At 40.9% G+C, this 26,473-nt stretch overlaps 1 protein-coding gene across 2 annotated transcripts in view; it reads right to left on the reverse strand.

The window, feature by feature from the left end:
• Positions 1-1,860: 1,860 nt before the first annotated feature.
• The window catches only part of DCAF5 (DDB1 and CUL4 associated factor 5), a 68,983-nt gene continuing 44,370 nt past the window's right edge, over positions 1,861-26,473 (reverse strand). For both annotated transcript variants that reach the window (XM_035327880.1, XM_035327881.1), the window contains exons 7-9: positions 19,993-20,059; positions 10,258-10,385; positions 1,861-3,933 (exon numbers count right to left, since the gene is read on the reverse strand). In XM_035327880.1, coding sequence (XP_035183771.1) covers positions 2,125-3,933; positions 10,258-10,385; positions 19,993-20,059 — 2,004 coding nt within the window. In that variant the 3' untranslated portion in view covers positions 1,861-2,124. The remainder of the gene's footprint in view (positions 3,934-10,257; positions 10,386-19,992; positions 20,060-26,473) is intronic.

A 26,473-nucleotide genomic window follows, 5' to 3' on the forward strand; every position in this document is an offset into this window, starting at 1 on the left:
AGAGTGGAGATGCTTTCACCAGCAATCTGGGCTTTCTTCAGAGTCGGGCAGAAGGAGTGAGTGTAACAGCTGAGAAAATGTTTCCAATATTATTATTATTATTTTTTGAAATATTTGACACAGCAAAATAAAGATTTAGCTAAAAACCAGCATTTACAACAAGGTGTTTATATAGAACACTCCTACAGAGATCCTGATTGGAGTGGTCTAAAACATAACCAGTACAGAACTATTTTTTCAATAAGGGAGCAATACATCAGCTTGTTCTCATTGCCACTTGCACTGGTGTTTGAGATCATCCCTTTCCCTTTCAGCCTCCTTAACATGCTTCTTAAATACTGCATCATGTGCTTATTCCAAGTTCTCACCTAGCAAAGCCGATTAAGCGTGGGAAAACAGCCTATCGCACACGGCGGTTGTAACACACATTTCTTCAGCTCATGATTACCCTCCTTCCCATCCCTTTCCCTCCCAGCATCCCTTCCAAAGTTCTCCTTTACTTTCATCGCGTTTTAACAGGGCATCTTGCTTCTTTCCCTACGTACCAGGTAGCTGTCTGTATGAGATAATTATTCCAAGACCACTGCTCTATAGCCCAGTACTGCTAGCGTCCTACCTAAAGCTCGAAGTCCCCTACTCCTTACAGCAGCTACCCCTTTGGCAGTACCGGGCCTGAAAGCCTCTAACAGCCTCTATGGTCAAAGCAGCACCTTTCCCTTGTCAGCACTGCAGGGCACAAACACGTCGTCGTGTCCTTTATACGAGGTTCCTTTTTCCTTTGCTCACTGACTCCTCTTACCTCGCTGCTACAGGAGCAGGAGCAACTCTGCCGACCAAAGGCTGCCAGGAGTAGGACAACTCCCGTGCTGGTCCACTAAACGCAGAGCCCCAACAATGCAGGAGCCAGGCTGCCCAACTCCAAGTCCTGGCACCCTGACACCTGGGGCCATCTCCGAAGCTCTCCTACAAGCACACCCCCCCCCTTCTGCTGAGGTGGAACCCCTCTGCCCACCTGCAATGGTGGGTACCTGCTGCACAGTGGGAGAAAGCCCTGTCCTCCAACACCAGCCTAGGCTGAGCTTTGAGCTAAGCAGCTCCAGGAGCAGTTTCCAGACCTTACCGAGTGCTGCTGTTAACAGGCACCGCTTACAACATCCATCCTTCCATCCACTGTTTCCTCTTTGGCCCACTGCCTACCAAAAGTCAGCACACATGGGAGGGGGAAGGCACAGTCAGGATACATCCCAGCCCTCAGAGCCATATTCTGAGTAGTAACAACACCAAATCTTTGTGCGTTCGGCTCGCAGAAAGGCATGCTTCAATGCCTGACTTCTGATACCCTTGGTTAGGGCGAGGCCTGCAGCATAACACCCGCCCCTTGCCAAACAATCACATTTCACTGTAATGATGACACTGTGTTACTCAGTTCCTTTCTTTTACAAAACCCACAAAATTGAATGTCACCATGGGAACAGTCTAAAGTTGATTTTGGAAAGAGGCTTATTTCCTATAGCTATTCTGTTGGCATAAAAATAATGACACTGAACCGTATCAGAAGCAAGTGCTTTATGAACTATCATCTCTAAAGGTATCAGTAAGCTCTGAAAACATCCTCCCCTAAGGGCTGCATTTCTTTAGTTCCTGAAGTAGAATAAAGGGGCCAGAACGGTTTATTCCCCATTTTCCTCAACAAGGAACACACCCCAAGCTACCACCAGGGTGATCTAATTCAATCATTCCTCAGCCTGTAATGCGCAGTAAGTGTCAGAATGGAAAAATTCCTTCTAAGAAGAACAATTAAAACTTAAAGCAGCCATCCTGGTTGGCTGGCTGAACAAACGACACATGTTCACACAAGAATAATTCAGTCAACCGTCTTAATAAGGATTTACTTTAAACAGAACCTTGTATGGGTACACTAGACTCAGTCTCATTAAGGAGTAAGTTGGATTTTTATACAGCATGAACCATTGGCAATCTAAAACAGACCCACTGAAGAATGGAATGGAGAATCAAACGCAACATTTCAGACCCAAGCTCTATGTGCCTTTAATACTTTCTTTTTTTCCTTTCCTTTTTTTTTTTTTTTTTTTGAGTGCACGCTACGACAGACATTTGCATGTATCATGTTTTTAACTTCTTTTCTAAGGATGAATTCTCTGAATCTGCATCTTCCAGCTCCGCTCTGTGTCTTTTCAGTCCTCCGAGAGACTGAGCGCTCTCACTGCCTGTAGGATGCAAGTCAGCAGTATCCTCTCTTGTGCTCACGTTGTAGCTGTTGGAGTCCATTTCAGACAGGCAGCAGTCTTTGTGCAAGGTCACACCCACCTGCGCAAGGTTGCCATTGTCAGCGTTTGAGCGCACCTGTAGTCCTTGAATCACAGTCTCCTGCTCTCCAAAACTCTGTCCGTTGTTGAAGCACGAAGGGCGAAGATGCAAGTGGCCGTTATTGTGGTTAACGCAGGAGGTGTCGAGGCTCCTCTCCTCACTGTCATCAGTCTGGTTTCTGGAGCAGTGACCTGACATACTACAGATGGCAACGGCGGAGAACGGAGGGACCAGCGAGTGGTGGCTTGGTGCTGGTTGACAGTTCTGACTGTTTTTCTGTTCCACAAGTCCGGCAGTCTGAATGCAAGGCTCTTCAGTGCAACTAGTTAGCCCTTTGCAGTTAGCTTTTCCATTGAGCTTTTTAGTCTCAAAAGAATGCTCTACACCTCCGCTGGTAGTGTCTTCAGATGTGTTTTCTTGACTTTCCACCCGCCGATGATTGTCACATTCATGAGCTTGACCATTACTAGAATTTTCTACCAAACCACATTCCTTTAAAGTTTCTTTGTTGTGGCTTTCAGCAGAAAGAGCTGGGGAACCTTGAGGAACCACTGAGCTCAAGTTCCTGGCATCCTCCTTATTTAGCGCGTGTGTTGTACTGTGCCTTCCACTAGTTCCTGGTTTCCCTTCATCATTCTCCCCATCTCCTCTGGAGGATTCACCATCTTTATTAGCTGAATATGATATGTACGAATAATGAAGCCATTTGTAGGCTTTGTAAATCTTTCTCTCCACTGATTCACTGTCTGAACAAGGAGAGGTCCTTTCTTTGAGAACTTCTTTGTTGGCTGAGCTCCTTTCTGGTGAAGAAGCTGGCGAAGAAGAAAGATCATCTACTTTGATCTGGGGGTAATCATAGATATCCTCACCTATGTAAGGGGTCACGTTCTCTGTGTTAGTGTTAGTCCTTTCCTCCTTTTGCGCCTTCTGTCGGCGCCTCAGCGCGTTGCGTTGCCTCATAGACGTGCGTCGTTCGTTCAGTTCCTCTTCGTCTTCCGTACTGCTGCTGCTGCTGGAACTGCTAGACTCGTGCTCCTCAGGACTCGGGGATCGTGGCCGTGGGAAAAGGTCTGTATCCAGCTCTGCCTCGCAGGTATTGTCATCAGAATCAGACTCATTGGAGAGGGCCAGGAGACGTTTGTCCTGATACTTTCGCAGCGCAGAGAGCCTCTGCTGTCGGGAAGCCACGTCTTCTCTGGCCGAGGGGGATTCAGCTGATCTTAAGGCCCTTAAGTTATAGGCAGTTTCATCAGACTCTTCGGCCGCGTGCGGTGGGGAGTGATGCAAAGAGGCCGAGGACTCGGACTCGCTGTAAGCAGAGCGTTCGCTTACTCCCGCGTGGAGCTGCAGGATGGTGCTCTCACTGAGGTCGCTGTCCGAGTCAGAACTCCAGCCCTCGATCTCCCGGCGCACCAGGGAGTCAAAGAAGGCCATCATCCGCGGGTCTTCCTGGACTGACTGGTTGGCGTAATCGTGTGACAAACCACTACCACTGTTCAACACGAGACTGATGTACTCTTCGTGAGTGTAGAGGCAACGCGAGTCATCCTCAATCCTACCGTCTAGATCCCCCGTACAGTCAGGCTGTTTGTAAGGACTCCAGATCTGTAACAGAAAATAAAAAAATAAAATAAAATACACACAGCGTTGACTTCATAAACTACTAAAAGCATTTGAAATAGGACAGTAAAGCAAATACTAACAACAGCTGCAAGTTGCAGATTTTGTTATTCATGTTTACCCCTCAGACCCACACTCACAATTATTCCAGAGATTCCCTACCCCCCTTTACAAACGTGTTCTTCCTGCATCCTCTTCAACCATCCAGAAATCTAAGAGCTCTCACACTGCAGATTATCCGCCGTTTCAATATTTCAGTGTGTAATAATTCTTCCCAAATTGCAGGGCTCTACTTTTATGTAGTAGGTGATGCTTACTCACTAACTGTAAGAATGGTTTGTTGCCTACAGTATAGTCTTAGCACTAATGCAGGATGAAGACACTTGTTTCCCAGGAAACTAGAGTTGCTTGTGCCAGTGATGTAGAGTAACATTTCATCCAGCTGCACAGTCAGTCACACCTGATCAGCAGGCAGGGAGCTCAGTGCATGGAGGTGAGAAGCTGTCGTGCACTACTCCCTCTTCAGAGAACTGTTGAGAAGGAAAGAAATCATCCAACATCCTCTCAAGATGCAGCAGCAGGCTCAGTTAGTGGGGAAAGGTGAAGGAGAAGAGCTTTATTGAAAGCTATTTTTGAAGTGGGAAGAGGTAGTACTACTGCAAAATGAAATGATTTCACCAATATCAACAGCCTTGACTGTGCTGTCAGTCTATTATACCCTCAGTTTTCCTAGTATGAAGGGAAAACTAAAAAAAAAAAAAAAAGTGCCCCAAGGGAGATCCACCCATATCCTTAAGAAACTGCTAATCCATAGCAAACATAACAATGGATCTCCTCACCTTTCTCAGTTTTACTCACAGATTCCGGGGCAACACAATTGAAACACTTATTTAGACAGCTACCACCACCTTCCTCTAGGTCACTGCTAATCTCACGCACAACACTTAGTGGGGCAGAGCTAGTAGTGTCTTATCCACAAGACAGCGTTTGTGTTCTGATACAATATCTGATTTCAGTCATGTGTTGGTTTAACCACGCTGATAAATTCACGAAATGTTTCTATGCCAGCTACCTACTCTAGGTTGGTCTTTTGGGACAGACCTCAGCAAAAACATCCAACTCTTTTCCCAATAGAAATGAGACAAGTTTTGTTCCAAGTAGACATAACCATTAACAAATAGAGTGATGTGCTTCTGTAAATGGGATAATCAGCACTCATCTCATGGATGCAGAGTTAACACATTCAATCTCATGCTACCATGACAAGCACAATAAAAAAGCCCATGAGGATTCCAGTAATTCTGTATTCACAGAGGTTTTCGCTACTGTACAGCGAGATCTTATACCTTCAATATTTGAAGAAAACCAAAGTAAGTTATCTTGCAGCTACTTGATCAGTGTAGCCAAATTTAAGACGTAAAGGTAACCTTAATTCTAGAGTTCTCCCAGACTTGAGCATTTCAGCAAGTAGATCACAGCTTTTTGTGGTCAGGGAGCATACACCTTCTTGTAAGTGCTTCATGCTGTGTGCCTGGACAAGCAGGCTGGCATTCCCCTTCCTCCAACAGACAGACCTAGCGGTGTTAGACTGATCACTATGTTTTATGAAACTTTTGTTCTGAACACGTGTTGCCATCCAATTCAGCATCTCATGTATGTTTTTGCATCTTGAATGTAGAACTGTCCTAAGTTTCCAGCTTGCAAAGGGAAGGCCTCCTCTTCACGGCAGCTTCCTGTTTCTGCCCCCCTGCTTGTGATGACAAATTTCCTCTGTTTCTCTTGTCTCTGTTCCAAAGAAGGATTCCTGAATCTCCTTCAGGTGCAGTTTTGCCTAGACAATATTTACTTTTAAGAAGAAAACAAGTTGTAAATATTCTTGGACATGCAATACCATTGCAAGTTAGCTCCTGGATTTTGTCATGATTTTTTTTTTTAAGCAAGAGAATTAAAAAACTCTTAGATTCTGCATGAACCAATATAAGCGGAGGAGAGATTGTCTGCTCCGAAGTCAGTCTGGGAAAGGTCCTTTTTATGATGAAGAGTCATCTAAAAAGGTATAAAAAGTGAATATTGAGATTCCACATCCTTATATTGCTCCAAGATCTTTCTGCTCACTCGGCAAGCATGAGAAAAAATAAATCAGTGTTAAATATTGAAAAGATAACTACAAAGTCCATAGTGAGGCTTTTTCGCTTCTGAGATGGGTTTGTGTACTCTCAATAGGGAGTACATAAAAAAGGGAAGTCAGGAGGAATTCAGCATTTATCCCCACGAATGCCTGCTGGTACAGTTTGCACAGGATCTGATGCCTCTGGAGATTGATGTCCCTACTTTGAGGCATTTTGCAACGAGGGAGTAGAAGGGCCTGCCAGAGTCCCAGAAAGAAATCAATGACTCTTTCCTCAGCAAAACTGGGAAGTCTTTAAATTGACGGCAATTTGTCCAGTACTCTGTCTGTGCCATGTGAAATGGGCTTCCTTGTAAATGGCACGCATTTGCCTTTTTCTCATCCCCTGACTGATGCCGTGTCAGGGAAGAATGTGAGCAAGTTAGAGAAAGTAAGTTGGCAGCTCATCCCACTGAAGCAACAATCTATCAAGAAGTTCTTTCCTTGTCAGAGGATTAAGGAGCTGAATATTAGTCACTGATGCCCCAAGTACAGATATAAAAATAGGCACAATAACAGAAAAAGGGAGTACAAAACTGGTTCGCTACTTCAGCAGAGATGCCTCTGCGAGCATCTTTGAATTTCTTGTATTCCGTGGTGGCAAACCACCAAAATTTTAAAGAGAAATAGTTATGCCGTTAGCATGAGCATAATTAAAGCCAGCTACATTAGATTATCTCATTAGGCAAAGGCAGCTAGCCACAATGACATTCATCTGTCACCATAGCAACAAGGGCCAGTAGACTCTGCTGTCCTTGACAGACAGTTGCCCTCAAATTAGGCAGTATTCCATTTCCGATACAAAATAGTATTTCTTTCTAAAAATCCTTATACACTTTATCCATTTTATCTTTTCTGGAGCTGTCTTTTAACTGCATAATTCTCAATGGCCTTCCTCTAAGCCCCACACGTTAGAGGGAGGGAAAGCCTCCATTATTTCTCCCTTAATGCAACTCATTTTCCTGCCAGCACATCCCAACGTCTTATACTTAACTGAGGAAAAGAGTAGTATTTTTTCTATTTTATGTTGCTTAGCCATAATGGCAAATGCTTTCAGCAAAATGACACTTTTAGCTTGCAGCTGTGCTTTCCCACACTATGTTTCTGAGGTTCAGGTTTTCAAAATGGAGGGCGATGAACAATTTATTTGGGTCCAGCATACATATCCGGAGTCAAGGCTTCAAGTATTCTTTATTAATCAGCTTGCTGACTATCATTTTAGGTTTCTAAAGTCTCCTCACTTGAATATTAACACACACATACACACACTTCAGCTTAACCACCGCATCCCCACTCCTAGTAGAAATCAAACCTTAAAATACTGAATTATTGAATTAAATTCCTGCAGGTGCCTTACTACAAAATTAAATAAAGCAAAATATGATAAACAAAAAGGTCAAAATCATTCTTGTGAATGTTATTCGTTTCAGCAGGGCTAGGTCTGAGATGAATTTGTATCTCATTTGCAATCAGCATTAAAATAGCAAGTGTGTTGGCAGAAGCACATGGCATTATTGAATGGCTTGTCTGTATCACGCCTTGATGCTGGTGCTATCAGTTCCTCACTTCTACAAGAACTAAAATTAGGCCAGCTAGTCTGAAAAATAAGGGCTCAGACAAACCAACTACTTGCATCCACATTTTAATTCATCAGAGTTTCTACAGTTGAGGGAATGGAACACCAGACAACCTTCATGAAGTTATCTCCTATGACTTAATTCCAGAGAGATCTTTAGAAGATACCTGAAGGACAGTGGAAGGAAGGACACTTCTTAAGCAGACGATTAAAAAAATAAAATACTAGCAACAGTTTTTATATATGACTCTTCCTCTCATCATCTCAACTTTTCCAGGCAAGTGCTTCAAGCATTTGCGTGGGAGAAAGACAGCCATGCAAGGGAAGGACTCGGCTGTTTTTAATGCAGTAAACAGCCCTCTTCCACTGGTTTTCAAGTTGTCTTTCTCTCTCAGGTGTTCAATCAGCCACTTCCCTCACCTTCCTGCCAGCCACCACCACCTTTACTCCTCTATTTCCCCACGTGGATGTTCTCTTCCTTGTTCCCTCACTCCTCAATTCAGCCACATTTTTCCCTGCCCCTGCAAGGTCTCTCTCCTCAGGCTGCTCTTGCATCTTTGCACCAGGCAGAACCCAAGAGTCTCTCAGAGCTGCTGCTGTTGTTTCTCCTGTTTTGCCCTACTGCTAGTGGCTGTTACTAGTGTCCAGCCTGTCCTCAGAAGCAGCTGTAATGAAGAAGAAAACCACCATATGGTCACCTGCAAAACTGTCGTTTACTCAGACCGTGCCTTCAAACAGTAAAGCCATGCAGAACAAACAAGGTAGGAGCCTTAAAACAACCCGAGCACCAAACAACATGCTTTACAAGCTGAGCCAAAACAGCATACAACAAAAGCATAAGAACTTCAGGCTTTCTAAAACTTCCTGCACCTTTCCCTTGAATTTTCTCTAGTTTGCAATGTTTGGGGACTTGAGCTGCTCAAAGCAGCTACACAAGATGCACAGCACATTCTGTGACACCACGGGTGTTCTCTGTTAAGGAAGCATTCAAGCAGAGATGCCTTTCAAAGAGTTACACAACCTGTGACTGGACCCTTAATCAAACTAACCTTTTAATCACTAAGCAAAAAAAAAAATAAAAAAAAAATAGAAAAACCCTAGCAGAAGTACACAAAAGCAACACAGGGGATGTTTATACCAATGCTAATCCAATAGTCTAAGCACACTCACGCAGGAAGGCTTCATAGGGTGAAGGGTCAGCAGATCTAAAGTCCAAAAGGGAGGCTTGAGATTGTGTGAATCAAATTCCCAGAGCAAATGGATTGCTCTGGCTAAACTGCTTTTAAACAGCGGCAGACTGGCTGCTTGGAAATTGAAAAAAATCTGTGAGGTGCTAAGACTGTTCAATGCTCTTTAGTTCAAAGCCTGTTAACTGACAGATTTGTGATCAAGGTATTTGCATACAAACCTGTCCAAGGGACACAGATGAAGTAAAACGTAGAAAAACAAACTAAAGTACCATTAGAAGACAGAAGAGAAGTTGAGCTAGGACTAGATACCAAAGGTTGATAGTAGCTGTAAAGCAAGTGATGCAGCTGGACACTGGGCCATGGTCCCACTATTTTGTCCAGTTCTGGTCCATAATTTGCAGACCCTTGGCAGGACAAGTTCTTTCAGTCAACTTGTAGTTTACTAAAGAATTTATTTACTCTTCACAGAAATAAACTACCTTATTTATAGCCATGCGCAGGTAAGACCTTTATGAAGTCATTCAACAGAAGTGTAGAAGCAGCATTAGTTCTTATTATCCTACTTAAAAATTAAATTGTTCTGTTTTTTTCTCTTGTTGACAGACATAAATAATAACAAAATTTCTATAGCAGCATAATGCAAAGTGCATTAATGTAGCATAATCCCATCTCTCCACTCTCAACCTCTGTTATTAAAAATGCCAAAAAAGTTTGTCTTGCTACCACAATATCAGCTGTTTCTTTAAGAAAAAAAAAAAAAAAAAAAAAAGAGCGTAACAGTTTGCCATCTCTTTACATTCCACATAACAAGACACAAACTTTCTAGAAAATATAACAAATTGTTACATGATTCAGAAGAAAGCCACAGAAAGGTATGATAAATTGATGTAATCCAGAGGCGTGTACAGAAATTATAAAAGGGAACCCGAAGCAGTATTTGGGCCAAGTTCAGCTAGGTCAGGCTATGCTACGGCTCAGCTGTACCATTCAGAGAGAATTTGCTAAATTTTTCAAAGTCTTAGGAGATCACACATTATGGCTGTTACCAAACTCTTCTAAGTTTGTATGGTACTTCAGCAACATACAGAATTAAAGTGGGGAAAAAAAATATCATTTTTTCAAGCTACAAAAATCCATGAAATCATGATCTTATCCCTTATCCCTAAAACCTTTAAAACTGAAATAGAGTTTGAAGTTGCAATGCCCAATTGCATCAGCTTAGCCAGCTAATGAGACATACCACCTCAGAAAAGAAGATAATGGGAAGACTGGATGGGTGTGGGGTATGAATGATGCAAAGAATTTCAGCAAAACAACGCAATCCTTTCTGAATTACTGAAAGAACAGATAATTAATCTTCTGATAATTAATCTTACCTTTATAATCTTTTCAACGCCCGATGAACAGATCATGTAAGTGTGAGGATTAAACCGGACTTGGTTTACAATTGACCGATGACCTTTCAATACCATAAAAGCACCATTGACAACCCTGCCAATGCCACCTAGGGGAAAAACAAGGACAACTGAAATGAGTAATTAATTTTCCGTATTGCTTTCATTCATAATAATTTAAAGTCATATTATATTTGACAATGTGCTTCAGCTTTATTCTGCAATACTTAAGGCCTGTGTTGGCTGCAGAATTCCAAATTTATGAGTAATGCCCCTATGAAAAGCTGCAAGTTTGATGAAAAGCATCCTTCCTGCAAATTATGACTGGGAAGCTAGCTTTAGTTCAACTATCTAAACAAATAAAGGTTTTTGACCCAATAGGACAAGTATGTGAATAAGAGCAACATACATATTTTATGAAATCACCAGTGAAACCATAGTGCCTAAGGCATGACACTACTCAGTCTGTGAATGCGAAGCAGAGACAAATAAAGAAGCTGACTTTCTATTAGTTGTATTTAAAAATAAAAAATAAAAATAAAAAAAATCAGCAATTCACTGTTGTCACAATTAACTCTAGTCAGATGGACAGGAAACCTTCAGGGCTACTAACCTGTGTCACTATAATACAGCTAGACTTAGTACAGTCTTCTCTAGACCAGGATCTATAACAACTCATATTTCTGTGAATCAAGCTTAAAGAAGGACCTGAAATAACAAACCTGATCAGTGAGTTCTAGCATTCTCTTCCACAGGGGAGAGAATTGACTGAAGCACAATACTTTTGTAGTAATTGTAAAACTCAAAACAGAAGCTAACTTATTGACTCTTACTAAGTCTATACATCAAAGCAAGGAACTATCACACAGTATTTTTTAAAATATATATTGACAAATTATGTATTATGTAAATAAAACAATTTGTTAGAAAGCATACCTTCACATCTGAATAAACAAGAGTCAATCAACATGCTGTGATTAACAGTATAAATGAAAGAAACCAAGACTTTTAGAAGATTGGAGGTAAAAACTGAAAACCACTTCAGAAGAAAACAATCTTGCTTCTTACAACTTGAAAGATCATAAGCACACCTTATAGAAGGTTAAAATCACTTCAATAGCTTATGGGCTACTTATAGTCATCTTAACACTGAACAAGTAAACTTTAGGTATATGTAAACTGATATGCATATGTGAAGTTTTAACATAACTGCTTCTTCTTGCTGCTAGTGTTTGCTACCCTTCTTTGTCCTCAAGAAGAGCTCTCTTCTGAAGTAGCTGCTGGTTTGAGCTCTAAACCCAATGTTGAAACACCTGTCTTCTGAAGCAGGAAGTCAGAGTTCTCCACAATACACACTTCCAGAAGAAAAGCTTGCATTAATACCGAAGGGTAGCAAGACAAAATGGTCAAAAAATAAAAAGAGGAAAAAGGCATTCCTCTATCACCTCCATTTGTTAGGTTACATAAATGACAACTGCAGCTTGCTAGCTTCTGTTTAGCCCCTCTCCCCTTAGAAGTACTCCACCCCTTCCACTCAACTACAGTCTAAAGACCAGACTGATGTGTATAAACAATGATGATGATTCAGAAATGAAGAGTTATCCAACCCCTAAAAATCTCAAACCTATCTGCAAACAGACCTTCACAGCTTCTGGGAAGTGTTCTATTTGCACAGATCAATTTTTGCAGGCACTTTGGAATAGAAAGATAACATGCCTGTGAAGGGAAGAGAGATGGCGAGCAAAAGAAAGAAAGAAAGAAAAACAATTTTAAAGACTGTCTATGAAGTGAAGACATTTAAAATTCAATGACCTTGAAAGGGAGATCTTCCAGTTAACTTCAAGGTACATTCACCAGAACTACTCTGAGACTGAGCTACCTGGAACAGTTCTTTTATCTGAGTACACTGTATTTTCTGCAAAGTTTCTGTAAAGACAAGTTTGGCCTTCAGCCATTCTGGCAAGATTTCACCAGGGTAAGCAAAATTGACTGGTAAGTAACTGATTTGAGAGCAAGTTCATTAAATGTCAGATTGGTCTCTCTTGATTTTTGTTTCCTTTTCTTGAGGTTCCTCACACCCTTTCATTCTGCTTGCCCTGGTTAGACATTCACAACCATATTTGTGGCTGATGGCAAGCTGCCCTACTCCCACAACATTCCTTCCAGCCAAATCACACTTGTCAATCCAATTGCATCTATCAAGCCAACTGTAGATGGTTACATCAAGTCCAGTTCTCAACACATTTATCTTGACCTAGCAGACAAATGTTCCAGGAAAGAGGGCCTCAGAAGTGAAAAGACAATTTGCTTAGGAAACATTTCCAAGTCTGTAAATAATGGCGAAAACAAGTTTTAACTATCTGTGGACTCTAGCTGCCTGAATTCTGTAGAAAGCAAGAAATATGCCTAATGAAACACTTACAAAATAGTCTGAAGTGAGAGAAACAATGAGAAAAAAAAAAAAAGGATTGTAATGGGCTGCATTTCCAAGTTAGTCACCGGCCTCTTGTGGGACTAGTAAGTGGTATGAATTAATCCACAATTACTTTCCTAGTAGACCAGCGATAACACTTATTTAATGTCACAACTGTCTTCTGAAAATTTAAATGTTTATAAATTTACTAAGAGCACTGGATGAAAAGTACACGGCATGCCATGTGTAGAACACAGATCTCCCTAGGCCATATTCAAATTCAGAAAGTGTGAAGAAACTCCAAAGCCTTCTGCTTTAACATTGAAGTTCGCTTAATTAAAAGTCACAGAACCATAGAATGCTTTGGGTTGGAAGAGACATTAAAGAGCATCTAATTGCACTCCCCTTGCCATGCGCGGGGACACCTTTTGCTAGATCAGGTGCCCAAAACCCCATCCAACCTGGCCTTGAACACTTCCAAGGATGGGGCATCCACAGTTCCTCTGGGCAACCTGTTCTAGCTCCTCACCACCTTCTGAGTAAAGAATTTCCTAAAACCTAACCTAAATCTATCCTCTTTTAGTTTAAAGCCATTACTCTTTGTCCTGTCTTGACTGTCCCTGGCAAAGAGTCCCTTCTCAAGCTTTCCTGTAGGCCACCTTTAGGTGCTGGAAGGCTACTATTAGGTCTCCCCTGAGCCTTTTCTTCTCCAGGCTGAACAACCCCCACTCCCTTGGCCTGTTTTCATGGGAGAGGTGTTGTTCCAGCCTTCTGATCATCCTCGTGGCCTTCCTCTGGACTTGCTCTAATAGGTCCTTTCACACTGTTAATAGTAAAGAGGAAGCACAGCACTCAAACATGCACTAGAGTGAACTTCCCTACAAAGCCCCTTAAAACAACTAACTGCCAATTACAGGAAAAGTCCCCAAGAGCTTTGTGATTAGTGGAACCACAGTTTAGCAGACAGCTTTTTTTGATAGTATGAAAGGCTTTAATAATTTAAAACGAAAAGTACTGACTCCAGCAATGCCCTGATAATCTTTGTGTGAAATGTAAGAGACTGCCCCAGACCCTTGGTTTTGGAGAACTCCCTTGCCTGATGCAGTTTTAGTCTATCAACTCCTATATACACTTCGGTGATGTCTCTAAATCGTCGCTTAATGTGGAGCCTTCTTCTCCATCCTTATCCTTCTCATCCTTATCCTCTTCCCTTCAGAGTCGTCCAGCAAAGCTGATATCGTATTACATGAGTATCTACATGGCAGATATGCTTGTGTCCAGACTTGTCTGGAATCCCCCTGGTCTCTCAGCAGGCCTCAACAGTCCAGGCTCAGCAGAGGCTTAGCTGCAGCTGTACAGCTTCTAGCCATCGCACAGTGTGAGTCGAGTTTGCTCACGTCTGCTGCCAAAAAAATAAAAATTATCTCCGCATTAAGTTGAGGTTGGCCACCAAGTGCTCAAATTCCTAATGCCATCTTCCATTTTTATATGTAATGATTTCTATTTATTTTTCTTTTTGCTGTCTTCACTTAAACTGGTATTTTTATTTCCATTGTTTTGCTTCTGTTATCACAACAAAACTTAAAATTTTGCTTTTGATATTAGCTTTTTTGGGGGGGAGGAGGGCGTTGCTTTTAATTTAGTGGCATACACAGGTCTTGCTACTGGTTTAGCATGACAGCTTTCATATTCTTAGATAGTTACCACACTTGTACACACAGTATCTATATAAAAGTCATGGATTTAGCTCGCGTACATGTTGGTACTATTAAAGAAAAAAAAACTTTAAAAGTCTTCACAGTCTGCTTATGCAGATTTTAGAAGGTTTTTAACTTTCTAACCACTGGAGGAGGGGATGGAGATATACTAGCTGGTTTTGCAAAGCCTTCTGAAAATTGCTATGCTTACAGACAGTTCTGACTAGTGATTTAGTGTTCTAGCTGTGCTGGTCTGCTTTTATTTGATACACAAAGGGAAATGTCAAGAAAATCCCCCTTTTTCTACACCCTGCAAATAGGTGTACCAAAGAGGAGCAATTCAATGTCTCAAAAAAATTCTCTAAATATATTCTACTATGGTATTTGTCCAGCTGCCACAAACTTGTTAGAGCTTAAATCTTAAGTGTACATTTTAAATATACACTTTTAAAAGTGATTTCCTCTACGTACACTTGACAAGAATACCATGGCAACACAGCATATCTATAGGCTTTAATACAGACTGAAGGAAACAAGAGTACAAATGCCTCAGTAGATGTCTACTAAGCTGTCAAGGGGCGTACATTTTTGCTTGCTTTATTATTATGCATTTAAAATATTATGTTAATGAGTTATTAATTATGCACATTTTCACATTTATGCAAATAAACTAGCATTTCATATATAGAGAACATGTTTGATGGTACACACCACCAAATTAAAAAACAAACACTGGAAAACATAATAAGGGAGAACAAGCTGCTTGGACAGCAATCCTCCCATGGAGAAGTTCCATAACACATAGAAGTATTTAAAACAAACAATTGATCAAATTATCTGGAGAATAAGGAAAGAAAGGGAAGTGCTTATTCAAAAGCGTGCCCTAGTGCAGAAATCCTGTAAGAACGTGGAAGAGTCTCAAAAGGAATAGAAGCTGCATTGTTCCAAATATTTAAAAAGAAGTCAAAGTACTGGAGAACTTCCTGGGATAAGGAACAATCTCCACGGTCTCTGTAACAAAGGAATTAAATGACCTCATTAAAAAGAAGTCCTCTCTATCTAGGACACCGAAAAGAAGTCCCACTGGTTGTTCATATAAGGTAGAAAGACGCTCCATAGACTAATGCATAACTTCATACAAGCCTTACGAATTACTCAAAGTGCTGAAAGCTCCTGAGAAGAACCAGATATCTGCAGCTGCTGCCAGTGTGCCACAGCACAGCATTTCACTGTAGTATTTGGCACTACAAAGAAAGCTAACTTAAAAATAATTTAGTTTTCATTAATAATAATAATGCAGGACACATTTAGTCCATAGGCCACGGCCCTGCATTTGAATCCTATTAGGTCATGACATGCTCACGGAAGAGAGAGACTATGCAAGCAACAACACTGCTGAATGTTGTAGAGCTCTGATGTTGCCTCATGTTCTTCCACCAGTCGTGCAAATAAACATTCACAGAGTACAGGGCAGCAAATTATGTTTAGACCCCTTTAAAAGTCCATCTGGTCACTTACGCACCTGTATTTGTTTTGTACAATGCATGCCAGCAGATGGCTTTGCTCCTCAGAGAGCTGTCTGTAGAGAAGCTAGATTAATCACCACCACTTTTGCCTGGAGAGCACAGGTCCCCGCACCATCCCTTCTAGTGGCATCAGGAATCTGAGTCCAGCTGTGGCAAGAGCCAGAGCAAACTCAAGGTTTCTCAGCAGCACCAGCAAGGCTGACTTTGGTCATGTCAAAGATAGAATAGCATCTTAGATAGTGAGAACAGCAAGGGCTGGTCAAGAACCTCTCCCATCCCTGCAAGGTAAGAGAGGGTTTGTTAAGAGAAAAGGCATCAAGGGGAGTCTTGTGTAGCACTCCTGGACTGCTAAATACTTCTGGGGAAAGCTGTCTCCAATGTGATAACTCTGTTCAAATGTTATGAAAAGATCTGTTGACGAATTCTTCAAGCCTAAGGAGCCGTCTGCATTTACAATGACCAAAGAAAAAAAGGAAGAAAAATTGCATCAGTTCTGCTCAAAACTGATGCAATTAGTTTAGTAACTGGACCACAATGATGGGCCCTTTCTTGCTAGCAGTTAAAGACAGAATTAAGAAAAGGTTTTGAAATAGTTTGCTGTTCTGATTTAGTCAAGTTTTTCAGACTTTAGTCAAGTTTTTCTTTCTCTGGTAAGAGCCTGACAATGAAAACTGAAGGATCGCCAACTGTCTTCCCTATCACAAATATCATGTCCCTCACATAGCATCTCTGAGCAGTATTTCAAAAGCAAGAGAGACAAGCTCTGAGTTGCAAAGATGATTCAGAGTAGTGGGTGAGGAATGTAAATTCCTAAGCCCTCTATTACTCCACAAGACATGTCAGGTTCTGTCTTGAACGGGGATTCTTTACTAAGAGGCTGTATTTATGGAAGTTAGGTTTAAATACTGCCTGAAGTGCTTATGCTGTTTAACAGGCTTGCTGAGCAGGTCACTTAGGGCCGATGCCTGTTCTCACTTCTAGCTTGCCTTCAAGTCAAATAAATGCCATGGAAACTTGGGACTGCTGTTCTTATACCAGATCAATGTATTTGTTGTGCTAGAACCTCTGTTTCTGAAGAAAACTGGAATATATGCTTTAAAGAGGAAGTTGGCTAACAGATTTACCACACAACTGGCAAGACGGGAATGAGGGGTAGCATTTAGAAGGAAGATGAAGCAGAATTATCAACAAGCTATTCCATCTTCAAGAAAGGACAAAAAGGTGATAAAAAAACCTCCATTTTGGCATTGGAAGTCCTGGCTTATTTAGAATAATCTAACGTTGTGGAGGAAGACAGTAAGGCTCTTCAGTAGAATAGCTTCCTAAGTAGCTTGGGGAGTATCTTTTGCTCTTCCCCAGCTCCCAAGTAAGTCTTGTCTTAAAAATTCATCTGAACAAAACCACTGGAGGAATCTCCAGCTGAGGGGGAATGACTCAATGCAGCCTACTGGGAAGACACCTCTAAACTATAATTATTTGCCATAAAACCAGCAGAATCTGTTCCATTTTCCTGGCAAAATACCAAGACAGGTAATTGCATTCCTCCAACATGAAATAAGTTTGCAGTTGTCTGACTGATGTACTCTATTCTGCTCTTCTTCATCTTTTGTGTAGTAATATTGCTAACCATGAGTTAAGCGAATGCTTGCTATACCTGGATGTAACCAAAACAATCTGTTTCAGAGCTGTCCTTAAGGACACAGCTCTATAAAAAGGTTTATTTTTGCAAATAAGTTGCTATTTATGTTATTTATATTAATAGCTGATATAATTTAAGGGAGTTGTACTGTAAATATTTATAGCAACACAATGTCTGAATTCAACTAGAAAGATAGAAATCGGTCAGGGTGATATTTTTATTTAAAATATCAACCAACAGTACAGGACATTACATCATCCTGTCTAGTTTGTACAATATTTAAATGAAAAACCACATCCCACCCCCTCAGATTACAGACCCAAAGACATTTCTATTTTAAGCTAGGACGTGAGAATAACTTTTCCACTGAAGCAGAAGGTTTCTAAGGTCTCCATACCCTATAGCAAGACTTCTTCTCCAAGAAGGCAGAGCAAACTCTCCAGCTGAACTGTCATGAACCACAGGGCCAGATTTAAAAAACGAAGTTTCATCACATTCAAAAAAGGCCCAACCCTTCAAGGGCTGAATGAAGAAAAGAAGCACTTCATTGAAGACTATCACAAGTGACTTGGATGGCTGATGAGATTTGCCACAGAAACCAAATTTCTAGGTTTACCAAAGCAATACTCATGAGCTTTTTAAAACTCTTTCAGTAAGTCTCATGTAAACTGAGCAGTTCTCTAAGACATACAGGTCCCTATAACAGGATCTTCAGATGCTATTAAGCAATTACTGATGGCAATTGACATTAAGTAACTAATTTTGTAACTGAAATGTTGCAAGTTTACTGACACCCTTCCTCAACTTACAAGAACCAGAAACAAAAAGGCTGACTGAAACACATAAGACAGGGTTTTGTGACAATTCCAGCTATCAGTCCTTGTGCACAGGTTCCAGATACAAGGTTTGTCAGCTGCAGCTGTCTGAAAAAAAGTTTTCAAAAGCATCACAGCCAAATACAAGAACCCAAATCCAGAATTTATAAATGTAGCGAGGATAAGTATAGGATTACATTTTGTATATGTTACTACAGTGCACCAGAAAATATACAGATAAATAACTAATTTAAATATATGTAACTTTTACTTTAGATAGGAAGAAATTCCATACTTAGAAATAAAATAATAACAAACGAAGAAGGAAATCATACAAGTGGGAAGTTGAGCAGAGGGAAGTCTCTATAAACCCTTAAAGAAAAGACAGAAGGCTAAGGTACTGATATTTTTTAACAGGGCCATCTTCAGGACTTCTGGAATGCAACACTAAATGTTCATTAAATAACCAATCCAAGATTAGAAGGACATTTTCCTCAAAACTCTGGCATTAAACAAACCTTTTAGAGGTTAGTCATCCTCTTAGCTGTGGATTACACAGTGGTGATTAATGGCCTTTCAAAGCAAAACAAAATCTTTTCACTTCACCTCCAAAGCAGACTGTAATTTTCTCTCGATATTGCTAGAGGACCTGAGACCATGACTCTTGGTTGTGCTTAATACCACTACAATGTAGAGTTTAAACTGTGAGAGCCATTAAAAACCAAAATGGTAGTGGATTTTCCTGGAGTCTTAAGTCTTTCAACAAGGATTCAGCACCACTCTGAAAGAGCACTTTGAATTGCTTCCACAGAAAAGAGATGCTGATGTTATAAGGTCTAGGGATAGTAATGGATGATGTTGTATTGCCAAACCCTCACAATACCAGACAATATCAAATCAGGCACCAACCGTGTAGCATTTGCAATGCCATTGCTATATTCCACACTGCTGCTTTTCTTTAACACCCCCACTCCTGCTCTTCTATGCAGATTTGGGTTACTGCTGCTACTTGCTTACTGTGTCTGCCTCAGTTTGGGGAAAGGTCAAAATAGTCGTAAGTGGTCATCATTTCTACCAGCTACAGTGCTCCTCCACCCAGAACGGCCAAGAGCATACCTGCTCTGTGTCAGAATTCAGCGGGAGGGTTTTGGGGCAGGAGGAAAGGAAAAGGAGGGTGGCGCTGTATAAAACAGGCCAGAATCACTTTATGCTGCAAGCTTCTTTATGGGATGAAGTTTCTTAGTAACAGATCCTGAGTACTTCAGTGAACTCTGATCAACTTAGAAGCAGCAGAATTGGTAGACTCTTGTCTACCAAGCAAAGGAGGAAAGGCAAACCCTGCCTCCAGCCACAGCTCTTTCTCTTTGTCAGTTCATCCAGATGATTTAAATGATCATTATAAGAGAAAAGAAACAAAGAAAACCACTATGATCACAGATTCAAATAGCATTGTCCATTGCTATCCAGAGACTGCATTATGTACCTGTAAACCCTCCCCATCCAGCTTTCATCAGAACAATTCTGGATTCAGTGGCTGAGTGAAAATAGCATTTTTTCAAAAAACAGGCTAATATTTGTAAGGCATTCTCTACCCTAAACCCCCAAATTCCAAAACAACAGAACTTACCTGCTTCTGGATCCGGAGGAATCCTCCACATATACAAATTGAAGTCATCAGAGCCCGAAAGAATGTACTGTTAAAAATAAAAATAAAAGCAGTTTACCACAAGGTATCACCTGAATTACGTCATTTGATTGTTGGTCTAGTTTCTCCAAACATAAAAAGAAAAGAAAATGAGATAGCTTTCCTCATTCTTTGCACCACACTGATCAACTTATCCTTAAACAGGGATGAGGTACCGGCAGAAAAATGCTGCATGCTTATAAATGGACCAAAGTTCAAAAGCATGCTTCGTGTATCTAATGCCTACTGCCCAAAGTACATGCATTCCTTGTTAAATAAGGCTATAGATTATGGCTGGCTTTAACACCTAAGGGTCTAGAGCAAAAATGGATCTTGCAGCCTGCAACTCGTCTGTTTTTTAATGTCTGCCACTCAGCCTTTTTTCTCTCCTCCTGAACTACTGAGGAAAACTTCTTCAAACACATACCTAAAGCAGAGAGCTAGCACTTTCATTACACATAAGCACATGTATTGCTCACCGCAGTCTGCTGAAGACCATCACAGGTCAGTCAACGATGACAATAATCTTCAGTACTGAACAAAACCAAAGCTAAACACTGTCATCAAGTCTCAAACTGTTCAAAAACCACATGTGAATCATACTGTTTATTTTTCTCCTGGTTACAGCTACTCCGAAGAGATGGACAGCTGCCCTTTTACAACAGTACATGAAGAACAAGCAAGCTTTATGGCGTATAAATGTAGGCAATAATGCAATCTGAAGTAGCCCTACTTCATAAACTACAAACACGCACTGGAATGACAAGTGACATCTGACATGGTAAAAAGCTTATGCCCCTCAGTTAAGAGAGGCTATAAATTGTGCCTTGTTTTCAAATATCTCTTATCCAATAAACTGTAAATCCCTAATTACAAGATGAGAAGACACATAATGGAAACACTGGCAGATACCAATTCCAGTTATATTGGTGCAGACAGTTTACATCTACCATCCTCAGCAGACTTACGGGTTCTGCTTAATCAATGCAATCAATAAGCTGGTTTTTAATTATTTTATTATTATAATTATTTGGAGAGAGGAAGGGGAGAAAAAGAAATAAACAGAGCAAGTCTGTTTCTATTTTCATCCTTTGATAGGAGAAAATTCTGTTTTGTTTGGCTCAAATACAATTTGGTTTGTCTTTCACTCTCCAAGGATATATAATCTCATCAGGCAAAGTAACATCAAGCAGTGAGGAGGTAAGTCCTGGAATTACACAGGACTGAGAAGCAAATAAACAAAAAATATATACCAACATGGAGAAGCTGCTATAAATTTACATATATTCTGTTTGCAATGCTAATTGCATTCCTGCAGAGTTTAGATGTTTCCAGCCACAGAAATTGCAATTACCAACCACTGAAGTCCCTTGTCTGGCGTCCAACTATCACAATCCAACCATTCTTCTTTCTCTTCTTTTTAAGGATGTAGGATGTGAGTAAGCATTTATGAATGCAACTCTGCACATTTTCTGACAGGTAAGAAGCATTGATCAAACACCAGTTCCATTACAAACTTGTGTGCGCTAGTTCTGCATCACTCATAGACCCTTCCTTTCCAAGCCAGAAAGCAATTTCTACAAGTCAACGTGTTCAAGCACTTAGGCAGCTTACCTCTGCCAAACTGACCTGCCAGGAATACGTGCTTCCCTTTCATCTCACTGCTTATAAACGTTAGCCCACAGCAGGCTGAGCCACGGTGCCAGATCTACACAAATCAGGGCTCTCATAAGCAGCCTCCCAGCAACCAGAAAGAAAGCAGCTCTCATGTGTTTTGTTACACACAAAATGCTCCATAGGAAAAAAAAAAAAAAAGAAAAAAGAAAAAAGAAAAAAAAAGCTCATGCTTAAAGTTATGAAAACGTTGCCAGTTGACATTCATTACCAGAGTGTGCAGTTGAAGCAAAAACTGGTTTGTCTATGACATGGAGAGAAAAGAAAAAAAGACTTCTAAAACATCTATAAAGCTCAGTATCTTGAATTTATGACCACAATACATAAAAAAAAAAGTTCCACCAACTACTTTAACATGAGAGCAATTTACCACTTCATGTATGAAATCAAACAAGCCTACCAATGTCAGGCTCAGAAGTGACAGATTTCGGGTATCCTGCACCAGACAAAGAACACAGAAAAATTACATTATGTATATGCAGGGAACTAAGCATCTCTGAGGCTCTTCAAATCAGCTTCAAAACTGATCTGCAGCTGAAAATGCTGTATGTTCTATAAGACTCAATGTCCAGTTGTCTAGGAAATCTGACATATCTTTGTCAACTGAAGAGGAACACACTACCTTCAAATGCTCCTGATTGAGTCTGACTTTGGAGAAAGGGAAAATCGGTGTGTCCTTGCAGCGATGCAGACTAATGACAATTTGACTGCATTATCTTGAATGCAACCAGAGGGTCAAGACAAATGATTATTCCCCTCACCTGGCCCTTGTGAGGCCACACCTGGAGTACGGTGTCAGGTTGGATCCCCCAATATAAGAGTAACCCTAATAAATTGGACAGAGAGCGGAGGAGGGCCACTGAAGCTATGAAGGCACGTGACCTGCAAGGAAAAGCTAAGGGAACTGGCCTTACTTAGCCAGAAGAAAAGAAAGTGAAGGGCCAGAGCAGACCCCAATAGTCTTCCGCTGCCCAAAGGATCCCAGAGCAGGCAGGGACAGACACTTCTCAGAGGCATGCGGTGAATGCTCAGGAAGCAATGGTCACAAGTCACAGCAAGGGAAATTCCAGCTGAGCACAACGGAACAACGTGTTCAGGAGCATGACAAACACTGCAACTCAGCCCAGAAAGACAGGGGAACCTCCACCCTTGCAAATCCAAAATTTAACTAAGGCTCCCTAATCAAGCTGATCTGACTTTGACGATGCCTGCTCTAAGAAACTGCTTTGGACAGGTGACTTCCAGAGCTCTTTTCTGATTCTGTGACTGCTGAAGAAAGAAAAAGGAAAGAATTGTCTTGGTGGAGTGTTGTGTTTTTTTTTCTCTCCCCAAGGACAGAGAGACTCAACTATCTACTTAAAAGCATCACAACAACCTTCAGCTAGTTATTAAGCCAGAAGAAGGTGACATTTGCAACAATCAAATAAATATGGCCAAACCATTCTCGAGGCAGTAAGTACAAATGCAGCACCTACAATGCAATTCATGTCTAATCACAGAACAAAGCTCAGGATTTGAGCTGATGTTGTGAAGAAGTAGCTGTGTGTCTAACCTTGAAACCAAGATAGCCATCAATAATGGCCAGAAACTGATAGATATAAATTGGATGTTTTAAACTACAGGCTGAAGTTCTTATATATATTCAAGATTTATTCCAATAATTAGCTCTTGCTAGTAATCCTTAGAAACATACCATATTCTCCAAAATACCCAACAATTTGGAATCTTCACCATTCTACTGCCACCACAGTAGCAGCTGCCATGGTTTTACATTTTTCTTCCCTGTTAAGGACACCTCTGGGATACATGTTTTCCTGCTGTTTTCACAATACAGAACTGAATTCCTATGGCCTTTGCCTTTTTCCCATTCCTTTTGCCTTTTTGCTGTGAGATCAGGTGACAGTAGGGAACTGAGAAGTACAACACGGCTTTTCAGCTAGAGACCGAGAAGCAGCCAGAAGCACAACTTCATGACTTCTGCTACTTGAAGAACAACGTGCCAGCTGAAGCTTCAAGAGCAGACACCCAAGCTGCTGAAGCCAGAACTGCACTGTGACATCTGGCAATTTGACACTTGACAATTCCAACTGGTAGTGTCTGCACAAGGCAATGGGAACCCAAAGCCTCTGGAGATCACAGCTGGACTGATGGTACTGGGACATTTACACGATCGCTTGTGAAAAATTTTCTTTCATGTAGTTGTTATTAGCATAACAATAAGCTGATACTTTTCCATACTACTTGACAGCTGCAGGATAACGACTGAGAAATTGCAAAAGTCAGTCCATACTACTAGAGAATTCAAAGAAATAATTGCTATGAAGTGCACCAAGCCCTTGTTAATAAGGCTGAAATCCTGAGGGAATAGACTTTTTAAAAGGAAGGAGAGAAAGGAAAGAAAAGGAGTTTGGAGTACAGTAGATGAAAGAACATTATGCTGCATATGTTTAGACTCCACTTTAATTATGTCCAAGAGTTTTTGGTCCTGAGGGGATGCGCAAGGAGTAATTCCTAGCAGAGCACCTTCTGCTAACTCCTTCAAGAACAAAAGCCCGGATAATCAAATCACAGAGGCAAGCTAGTAAGAGGCAAAACCATGTGTGTTTACAAAAACAAGTAAATGCTAAGACAGGGTGCCCTCTCCCTCCTTTTCACCCTCCCCTCCAAAGAGAGGTTGTAAGCAGAACATAATACAGAGAACTGGTGTAGTGCTGAGTCCTGCATCAGAGCAGATGCTGAGCAAAAAGTACAGATGCTCAGATGTCTGGGGGCAGAGACCAATATTAAAACCACCTGTTTCATTGTCTGCATTTTTTGCTGCTGTATCTGACTAGGGCTTCAGAAATCAACATTCAGCATATTCACAAGAACATGAGGTTATAGAGAAAAGCAGTTGCTAATAATTAATATTTATTTTTTAAGAAGGGAAGAATTAGCTTCTACATCTAGCTGTTAGTAACAATGACAGGAAAAGCCTTCCAGATGACTACCAGCTGCTGATTCAGTAGTTTGCCTTAGAAGGAAGAAAACTCTCAGGCGTGGTTAGAGTCTGCTGCTGGAGAAAGTCTGAACTTCAAGTATGCATGAAATGATTAACATGAACTATCATCAGGAATCTGGCAGCGCTACTTCAGACTAGCGATCTCCACTCACTCCCTGCAACTCTTCTCGTTTTCTCCCTCCCCAAGGAGATTAGAACAGTTGATATAAATAAATGAAGATCTAATCTGTTGCTGCTATAGTCTTGTAACAGTAGCATTAGCATTGCATTTTGCAATACCACTCGGGAGAATTTATTTTTATACTTACAACGGCTGGTTTCAAAGCTTTCAAAATCCCACAGGCTGTATTTTCTCAGGTACTACTGAATATGGACTATTTCAATAAAATTGTATCTAAATCAGACCTTATACTATTGTTTTGTTAACATCCACATTTTCTGTTTCCATAAAATCCCACTATTTAATGACCTAGATGAAAGGTATTTTCAAGCTTTTGGCCCTAGACAAGGAACCAGCAGACACAGATAATTTTTTTCCCCAAAATATGAGTGGATCTTTTGAACGGCCCTACTAACGTAAGGATGAATAAGAAGAACATAAATAACAAAACTTGTCTTAGAAGCACAAAAGACACACTATTGCCATATAATTATATATAGAAGAACGAGACCATGATTATGAGTATGGAGATGGTGACCATTTGAAAAGTGCCAACCTGAAGAAGCCATGAACATGCCCACTGATGCCCAAATTAGGGTCACTCACCCTACAGACAGCAAGGAGTCAGACAGACTCAAATTCCATGCCGCTGCTTACAGCCTTACCAAGTCAGCTCCAAAAGAGACTAAACTTCTTAAATCTCAATTTCCACTCACTAGGGAATGGGAGTATGCTTTTCCCTTCCTTAAAGGGGACAACAAAACTTGGGGCACGAAAGATCAGATTAGACAGAATTTTCCTCAGGCTTTCAGTGAGGCGTTCTTTAGCATCTTGAAGTAGCTCAAAATCTACACACTGGGGAAGGAAGCACAGAGGCACCCAAATGTGATGGAGTTCTGCAGAGCCCCTGTAAGCAGCAGGAAGTACGGTCCTCCGAATGTTGCCTGTAATATAATTTGTGGTTGGGGTGTAGGCTTTTGTTTTTCTCCTAGTGACAACGCATAAAGGTTCTGGATTGGTGGCAGTCTGCTAGGCTGAAGTCCTAACTGCTCTTGAGTGTAAGAGAAAAGATACCTTGGACATCTCTGTGGTGAGGTATGCACTGAACAAACCACAGTTTGCTGGGGAATTGGAAAAACACTACTTGTCCAAGAGATTAAAATTCATAGCAATCAGCACTTTGGGGAAGGAAACCACTTACATGAAGAATATAAGAACTGAGTATTTTTTCCAAGGGCGAAAGGTCTCCTAAGGCAACCAGGTGTATGCTATTTTGTTCTTTGTGGCACCACTCCGACTTTAAGAACTTTTAAGCTTAGCAGACAATTTCAAATTTGACAAAAGACCTGAGGGCTCAATAACTTTGAACTGTCCAGATTTACTTTTTTTTAAAAAATCAATCAGTGGCTACTTACAGGGTGTCATCTTTGAGAGAAAGGCAGTGCCAAAATCAACCCCCACTGAACAACAGGAAGCCCAAATGGGAAGTCATCCTTGAACCAAACAAAATGCCACTGAGATCACCATGATCTACCTCTGTGAAACTATTTCAAAGGGGATGAGAAAGCAAACTACAAACATTTAAAACC

Source organism: Oxyura jamaicensis, chromosome 5, assembly GCF_011077185.1.
Source record: "Oxyura jamaicensis isolate SHBP4307 breed ruddy duck chromosome 5, BPBGC_Ojam_1.0, whole genome shotgun sequence".
Taxonomy (NCBI): Eukaryota; Metazoa; Chordata; class Aves; order Anseriformes; family Anatidae; genus Oxyura; species Oxyura jamaicensis.